This window comes from Amblyomma maculatum, chromosome 7 (genome assembly GCF_055883805.1).
Source record: "Amblyomma maculatum isolate TAMU_Amacu chromosome 7, ASM5588380v1, whole genome shotgun sequence".
NCBI classification, from domain to species: domain Eukaryota; kingdom Metazoa; phylum Arthropoda; class Arachnida; order Ixodida; family Ixodidae; genus Amblyomma; species Amblyomma maculatum.
The window spans coordinates 124,389,881-124,398,944 of record NC_139350.1 but is presented as its reverse complement, the minus strand read 5'-3'; the positions used below and the strand labels follow the sequence as shown (position 1 = coordinate 124,398,944).

Genomic DNA, 9,064 nt, shown 5'->3' with positions numbered 1-9,064 from the left:
GGGATTAATTGCGTTTGAACGCATACACGTAATGCTATCTTTCATGTCTCATGGTGGCTTGCTTGCATTTGTTTTTTTTTTTTGTTTTTCTTTTTTTTTTTTGGGGGGGGGGAGGGGGGTGCATTTTGTGAACTGCAGTGGTAGTTCGCGCGTGAGACCTTGCCGTTAGAGAGTTGATGCATCAACTCCCACAACATAACAAGTTTCTGTCATAAGCAGTTTCATGGCGCAATGTATGTGCAAGCTCACCCTTCGTGATCGGACATATGACTCGCGTCGTGTTGCATAAATGCTTGCATTAAAAGTGCTGCGCAGCTTCACTCGTGATCTCGTCGAGCATTGGCACCGTAGTAGCACTGAACACTGCAGTACTTCGACTGATGTTATCGCGGCGAATCTTGAAAGTTTTCTGAGATTTAACGCAAGGGATTTTCCTTGAATTCAGGAATCATTGGTTTGTATAAAGAGCTTTACTGCGAAAGCAATTCATTGCCTATAAGCGGAGTGGATAGAGCCTGTGGACATATCGTGTCCGCACAAATGGTCGATCATTAATTACAAGGGTAATTAATTAAGTTTGTTAAAGATATGAGCAAATAGGAGTGCCTAAGTCTGTGAAACGTTGGATTGATTGCTAAATAACTATTTCAACGTAATAGGCTTTGGACGTAGGCCATGGACAGAACGTATGCGCAGGAATTGTTTTCGGGTGTGGTCGCACTAATAACCAGGTAAATTGACCAAATTTGGTACCCAACCTAGTTCATCTACAGCTAACGCGGCGGTGACCTCTATACTTGGGCGAGCCACCTCTGAACTTTGGCCCTCTGGAGCTACAAAATTTAGCCTCGTCAAAATTGGACCAAAATTTATGCGTAACCTAAATCGAACATGGTCAATAATTCATTGCTGACCTCTAAATGGGGATTGGGCACGCCCAAAATTTGGCCCTCTGAACTACCAAACTTTGACCTCATCGGAAGTTGAGCAATACCGACGTGTAACCTATTTCCAGTAGGACCATTCAATGGGTGACCTCCAAACTTACGTGGACCATCTCCGGAATTTGGCAACCTGTAAATTTGTCTTCGTTCGAATTTGACCAAAATTGATGTCTAAACTAATTTGAGCATGAAAAACGGAGTGATGACTTGCAAATTTAGGTGGGCCACTCCGAAACTTTGGCCTCCTGGACCAAGAATATTGGACTTCGTACGAATGGGACAGAATTGGAGCCCAGACTGATTTGAGCATGTCCTACTCTATGGTTACTCCCAAATTTCGGTCGATCACCCGCAGTATTTGGTCTCTTGACCCCCAAAGTTTGATTTCGTCTAATGGTAACTAAGCAACGGTACTAAGCAACAAAACGCAGAACTCATAACGAAACTAAGCACGGAACTCGCAATAATTTTGCATTTCTTCATTCAAGCATATCTGCATCACGAGCGAGAAACTGGCGGGCACCGCTTTCATCCTGCTTCTCGATCGTAAGCGGCGGGACGCCGTGGAGCGCTTAACGAGGGCAGTCGGTTTACGCACCGCACCGTTTTGATCTTTAAGACAAGCTTCGCAATACGTCTTACGCCTCCTTCTTACAACTTTTTGGTCGATGACAGTTTTCTCAAGTATTTTCACCCCAGAAGATCCGACCGCTATACCGGGGGAACCTTAAACACATAGGAAAACCGGTAGATAGCCGGCGGCAACAGGGGTCGAAATTGGTATATCCTGATACCGGACAGCAACCACACGTGTTGAGAGAAACGGGCGTAAATTATTAGGGGGCACCTTTAAATCACGTAGGAAGGCAGTGTAAATGTATGGGTGCAGTCATTTATTCTTCTAGTTCTATTCGTGTTGAAGTCCGACACACAGTCTTCGTCATTCAGGCGAAATATAACCAAGGTGTCTGTTTACGCTTCTGCTCCGTTCACTAATTTTCAAAATTAACAATCAGACGTGTTACCAATAGCAAGGCGCCAGTGTGCAGTGTACGATATCGGTGCACTTGAGAGAACATTAGCTGGTAGACATTTCCGAAAACCTCTATTACACCCCCTGCTTCCTGGTAGTTATGGCATTTTAAAAACCAAACCTATCGCCGCCTTGAAGCTCAGCTGCTAATTTGAGTATTGCTTTGAATCGCAACGACGTCACTTATGCGTTTTTTGTGGCATCTCCCGAAATGCTGAATTTAATCGCGGGTAAGTTCTTCGAAAATTGTTCGCAGCGAGTGAGGGAATTAGCGGGATATTTAATCAGTGCACATAGATTTCCTTGCTCTATATTCGTACGTCATGCTTGTCAATCAAAAGGAATGAGCTTCTCGAGCTCACTGGAAGGTGTAAAAAACCTCGAAGAGTCTTCATTATGCTGAAAACCAGCTGAAAAGGACAAAATGCACCTGCAGCGGTGGCGACATGTAAACGTTGGGATCCTTTTGAGTAGAGAAGCATATATCGTTAGCTGCTCTTTTTATTATTAGCGCGAGGAATAGGCAAAGTCACACAAATGTTTACAGCGTATACTGTTTATTTGAGATTCCAAGCAGGACGAGACACATTTCATTTTTCGCACCAAGGAAACGTTTTGCAGGCGCTTTGGTCGATCCAGCTATCGCTGCTTCACAGGAGAGGCAGTAAACATTGTGGTTTCTTGTTCTTTATCCAGCCACATTTCTTCTAACCTGTCATATATTGCACGCCTGCCCTGATCGCGGATTTAAGGCCGCGAACTAATACGCTTCTGTAATGTGTTTTCGGTGACTAAGAAACTACCACGCCAAGTCACGCCGACATAGTTTGACCCGCAGTGAGAAAATGCACTGAAACTGCCATCATGTGTGCGTGATAATCGAAAGGATGCCATCAGAAGCACTGCAACAACATTTACAAATGGGTTACAGACATGATAAAAAAGGCCAAATTATGACTCCCTTCTATTGTGCTACGCGCATGGAGTTGTCTCTGACGTTATTTGTTCCTTTTGTCGGTGGAACAATTATAGCTACAAGAGCGCCCAGTTCCACATGCAGTGTGATAGCGGAGGCTATAGGGTTCACATTACGGTGTGTGGCAATTTGATGGCCTGCATGGTAACCGGGACATAAAAGGCAGGAGCACTGAGCAGTGCTCTTCGCTTTTTGTCTTCAGCTCGAGCCGTCACATCTTAAAATCTGTGCAGCGTTAGCACTGCTCCTCAAAGAGTTTTGACCCCAGGTTCCGTGCCGCAGATGATTTTTAATGCGACTGCGCATCAGGATGCAAACGTCGTTGCTCCAAACCTTCTTAAAGGACGCCACATCTCCGCGGCCCTTTATCGCTGCTACCAAGGGGTAGGCGTGGAGTCTATGCCCGGTGCATCTTGATTGGTGGCGCATTGTATAGCACGTAAATCGAAGTGGACGGCTGGTGCTGCGAAGAGTGACATTTCTAAGCAACTGTGGTTAGATTTCTCCACCCGTCTTCTGCGGAAATGGCATCCTTCGCGATTCGCGTTTCTACCTTTCTAGTAACATATTTCGAGGCCCTAATGAAGGTCATAAGGGAAGCGGTAGGCGACGAAGGCAGTTACTTACTCGCCTAAAAATATTTGTGTGTTCATCGAGGAAGCAACTTTGCATGGCAGCCTGTCGAGTATACACTTCTAGCTCAAAATATTCACATTCGCGTGACTTAGGCAGTCGCCCAAGAAGAGCTCTTTAAAAAGCAGCTCGATATAGTAAAGCTGTTTCGAAGGCACAGAGTACAGCCATCGTGCCTCTACACAATCTACGGCCGCAACTCAGCAGAACGCGGTGTCCTGCTCTTTTTGCGGCCAAAAAGGAGCGTGTAAGCCATTTAAGTTTGCTGCAATTCACCAGGGACGCAATAAAACGCGAATGTACAAGTTCGCGTCCCGTGGAGGCCCGACAGCGGCTGAATCCCTGCTACTCTGCGCATCTCGTGCAGACAGGAAGACGCGCAAAAAGCCCAGGGTAGCGAGCGAGGGCTTAACTTAACTCCCTAAACATTCTGCTTGAGCTCAGTGCTTGAAGCCACCGAAGCCGTAGCCACCGTAGCCGCCGTGGCCGTGTTGTCCGCCGACTAGGTGCGCTCCCTGGTGCAGCTTGTTGACATGGTGCACGGTTTTGACCAGGAACGAAGGGCCGGGAACAGTCTTGTAGTAACCGTGTCCGCCCTCGAAGCCGCCGAAGCCTCCATATCCCCCGAAGCCGTGGCCACCGAAGACACCGGCCAGGACGACGGTGGCGCAGGCGCACAAGAGAAGAGCAACGATCTGCGAACATGAACATGCTAGCTAAGAAATCAGGCAGCACGTCGGTGCGGGAAGCAGCTTGGGTGCGAAATTTTGTTTTTTATGGACGCTGGGGGACAACTGCATCAAAACTTCATTGTTGGTGAGCATCGATTATTTGGGTTTTTGTAGCACTAGCAGACGCCTTTTCTTTCCTCTTTTTTCTTTTTTTTTTTTTTTTTGGTGAGAACATTTTAGCTTAAATGCAACATTTTCTGGTTTGGTTTGGTACGTAGAATTTAACGTACTCTAGCTATTAGCGCCGCCGTAGAGGAGGACTCCGGAAAATTCTACCGCCTGCGGTTCTTTAATGTGCACGGACATCGCACAGCACACGGACGCCACTCCGTTTTGCCTCCATCAAAACGCAGCCATCGGCGGTCGGGTACGAAACCGGATACTGCGGTAAATTATAGTTGGCGTCGTAACCACTGCGCCACCGTGGCGGGGAGCAATATTTTTTCTCCCGCCACTCGATACAAAACTACGGATGTTGATGATGAAAACGACTGTTTTCACCGACCGCAAGGCGCTGCGTAACCTATCATCAGAGATAAAAAGCAAATAAAAAAATCTCATATCACCACCGTTGGTTACAGAAAAGGCGTGTGGTGGTGATAACTGCATTTCAATTTCTATACTTTCCAGCTTAAGAATGTTCGTTTTTCACTTACAGAACGTGTTTGTGATCGGAACGCGTAGTTATCAGTCAAAATAGAACAACTAATACAGTTTTCTTAAAGACCTCTTAAATGTTCAACTAAAGCCCTGCTGAGTACTACATGCAATAGCGAGTAGACTACATTTCCTGGTCTGCGCTGAACCACCTATTGAATATTAAACAGGCTACACTTCCTCACTGGGCCGTTAGGGCGAATTTTTTATTCTACACCAGCTACACAAGAGCAGCAAAAATCCGTTGTAGGTATAGGAGATTCCCTACACTGGTGTAGCTGGTGTAGGTTAAACAAATGGCTCTATTATAGGCCGCTGACATTACGCGTACGCGTCCGAATGAAATGCAGCGAAGTTGCATATTGGCATATGTAGGAGGAGCAAAGATCATCTAAATAATGCGTAATAATGGTTTTTATAGTTATCTACTCTAGTAGGCCTTATGAATAAAACTAAACAGTTCTCATTTTGTCCTCGCTGTGAAATTTTGTTGCATGACAAGCAGCATCTCTACAAATCTGCTACAAAGCAAGCGCACGGGTTCGACAATGACCATCGCTTGTTCACCGCTGTAACGCGAGAAATGTTTTGCAAAGGGCTTTTGAACAGTTTCCATAATCGTCCTGCCTACGACGATAACCAGCGCAAAAGGTAAGTTACCGCTATGCATGACTTAGACTCCGAAACAAGTCGGTAAACCTTGTGGGGAAACCTCAGCGGGAGCTTTCAAATCGTGTTTCTGGGTGATGTGCAAGAGCGTGGCTGTCTTTCGTCGAGGCAAGCAAAATGCAGTCACGCATGGTGCACACAGAAACGGCTTTTTCGGCTAACAAGCGCTACGCAGTGCTTTGTCACTCTTTCAGAGCACGTCGTTGCAAAGCAACCTGCACGTTGCTGTACTCGACGGCGCCGTTTTCTTTATACTCCCGGCCGTTTCCATTAGCTTCACTTCGCAGAGCCTCGAACACAGCGAGGCTGTGCCAGTAATAGGAAATACAAAATCATGCCTCCGCGTATAAACGAAAGCTGCATTACTCTATTGCTGCAAATCTCAAGATATATTAACGACGAGCAACGACGGACCTGCTCATTTTCGTTTGAGAAATATAAGCTTTATACCACTAACTTTACGCTCATTGGGCAACTAAGGAAGAAAACTTGGCGCAAGTTTGCGCAGTGGAGTCCAGAGTACGTTTGCCAATCAACAGCACGTTCGCACACGCAAAGCTAACTTAGCGAGTGCCAACGAGCCTGTATCACAAAAAGAAAGGGGGGGGATCCCGACATACATGCATCTCTCGCACCTCAAGCGCGCTCCCTACCACGGCCCGCGAACAGACGGGCACTCACCACGGCGTTCATGGTGACTCTTGGCGTCTCGCTGCGAGATTGTGCACTCCAACGATTTCTTGGGCCGAGGATGGTCACAGGTAGTGAAGTTTTAGCGGGCCGCCGTTCCTTATATACGCGGCTTCTGGATGGGGAAGCGGCGCTTCTGTTGCGCCTGAGCGGGTGAGAGGCGTGGCCGCCCGTGAAAGGGTGATAGAGGATACGCGTGGCGCGCGTTCGTTCTTCCTTCCGACCGCCAAAACGGAGCGATAAAAGGGCTTTGGTTCCGGCTGGACCACGCTGGTCGCGTCCTGCCTTACGCATTTTTCTTTTTTCTCCACGAGGCCCCCTCGGACACTTTCACTGCCGCCTTCCGCGTGTACGACCGAGCGGCGCAATTATCTGCCGTTTGGTCGGCGTAATCGTACGCGCTTAGTTATCGCGTCCCACCCGCCCTCCATCCTGGCCCGGGCCGCCGCCGCTCAGAAAAGCCCAAACCTGTCCGCAGTCAAATCAAACGGGCACGCGGGAGCGACGCGCGGTTCGCGTTTATAATTAGCGGTTGGACTACGCTGTTCCTCCTTTTCGCCCGGCTACACGTCGCCCGGTGTTAGTTTTCGTTGTGTTTCCCCGCATTACTCGCCATTTAATTTCTACTCGGCTGAATTTTGGCAATTTCCTGTCCTGCTTTTATTTGGCATGATTGAAATTAATGCACAAGTGCGTGTACAAGTGAACGGACCACGACGTCCCGTTCAAATTAATGGCAATCTCGCCAACTCTATCGAAAATGAAGAAGCATCTTTAGTCTATCAGAAGGTCAACTAACTGCATGCAGACACGCCATAGCAGGCAGTTTCAATTGAACAACGCGAGAAAAAATATTTGAAAACAGTAGCATGCTCCGTTCAAATTTGTTCGCACCTGTACATATATGCGCGCTGCAAAGAGGCTGTGATATGCAAAAAGAAAATTCCTTGTTTTTATGAGCACGTGCCACTTTTAGAACGAGGTGCGCACTAATTGTTTAGCGCACTACTTTAGCCAGTGCATATTGAACAAGGTATATTATGCGTTGTCGTGGCAGACTATTCAGGAGCTTCAGGCTTAAACGTGTAAACGCTAGATTTAGTTGCAGGATGGCGCCCTGATCTGTATCGACGAGGTGCTATTGTTTAATGGCAACCACAAGAAACGTCGAAAGAGTTCGCATGTGTTAGCAACTATCCTTACCTGCATTAACAATCGCAATTTCTTACGCCGCTAAAGTAGTAGCAGTTTATTTGCGAAGCAGCAGCATCAAGTATACAATCTTCTAAGCGGGATATAGAGGCAGCTAAACGCATATCTCTCGAATATGTGCACTCGGTAGCAAACGTTTACGGGACGCATGTTCTAGGAAAACAATTCTTCTAGCTCTGGCTAATGACCCAGACGCGTGGTATTGTTGCCTGCATATATAAAATGTACATCCCGCTATGCTCTGGTTCACTTCGAATGGCTTGACCATGCAACTATACTCCGCAATAATTTTTTTTTCCCCGCACACGCTCGTCCTGTGAAATTTTGCCGCCGACAGTACATCAGTGACAATGTATACTCTAGAATAACAAGGAACATTGAAACAAAAACACTCCTCAGCATTCTTCCTTCACTGTATAATACTGGTTTGTAATACTGGCAGATAAGTACACATTTGAGAGAACCCTTTCCGTACAAACATGAACTGTTCTGCAGTTGGTCGCTGTAACTGAATATAAAGAGACCAGATAAGTAGTTCTTCTCAAAACTGATGTTGATGTTTAATTTCAATGAGATGAGGCTACCGTTATACTGCGGACTTCAAAGAACGTGACCCTAGGTTTTTATTTTTTTAGTGACATTTTCAGGAACGCGGTTTCTATTACGCTAAGTCAACAAAGAAATAAAGATCGTAGATTCTAACTCTGGCAGAAATGAAATATGACCTGATGCTTTCCGGTTGCGCTTTGAACGATGCCATTTCTTTTCAAAACAGTCTCTTGACGACTCTGGGGTGTTCCTGTGGCTCGAGCACTGTAGCTGGCCATTTCATTGAAGTTCATACCTCCGATTTTTTCGGAAGGGCCGTAAGAGCCCAACCGGTTGGTGTGTGATAATTTCTTGCGCTTTCTGCGCTAAGGCTTCACTATAGCATTTCTGCAGTCTTACACAAAACACTTCTAGATGACACCAGCAAGTGCTTCTTCAGTTACATATTTCTGGCCCGAAAAGGCACGTGAACTACTTGAAGCTGTTTGCTCTGAGGCGCACCATTTGCTTATTCCAACGCTGCTATGTAGTGCTAGCTGATAAAAGTGTGATGTAGATATGATAAAAGGTAAAGCTTAAGTTATATTCTTGTTTCCACTGGCTGTTTGCTTCGTTTTTTTTTTTTTTTTTTTTTTTAACTTGTCAGAAATGCAGACGCTCTCAAACGCAAAAAGATACACTTCGATAGCTGCGATGGCATCTTTATTTTACGAGAATTTTTTCCGATTGCTCGATGCTTTTAGGGGAGGTGGAGGGGGTTGTGGGGAGCGGATGATGACTTGGGACTTAATCTGTTATTTCGGCTTGCGACGATGGATTTATACGTCGACATGTTCTCTTTGTGAACGGCACTTAGCCTATGAGACATGCTTGGGCCAATCTTTCTCCAAAACGCGTGAGTAATCATCGTCCCAGCCGACAAAATCGCTCCTTAATTATTTCTAGAGCGTTCCCCAGACGTTGCTCGTTG

At 46.3% G+C, this 9,064-nt stretch overlaps 1 protein-coding gene across 1 annotated transcript; it reads right to left on the bottom strand.

Moving 5' to 3' along the window:
* Positions 1 to 2,528: 2,528 nt before the first annotated feature.
* Positions 2,529 to 6,547, bottom strand: LOC146184661 (uncharacterized). Its single transcript, XM_084608826.1, has 2 exons — positions 6,325 to 6,547; positions 2,529 to 4,281 (listed from the first exon to the last, which is right to left on the bottom strand). Exons 1-2 carry the CDS (start codon positions 6,334 to 6,336, stop codon positions 4,027 to 4,029), a joined length of 267 nt encoding a protein of 88 aa, XP_084464952.1. The 5' UTR covers positions 6,337 to 6,547; the 3' UTR covers positions 2,529 to 4,026.
* Positions 6,548 to 9,064: the final 2,517 nt, after the last annotated feature.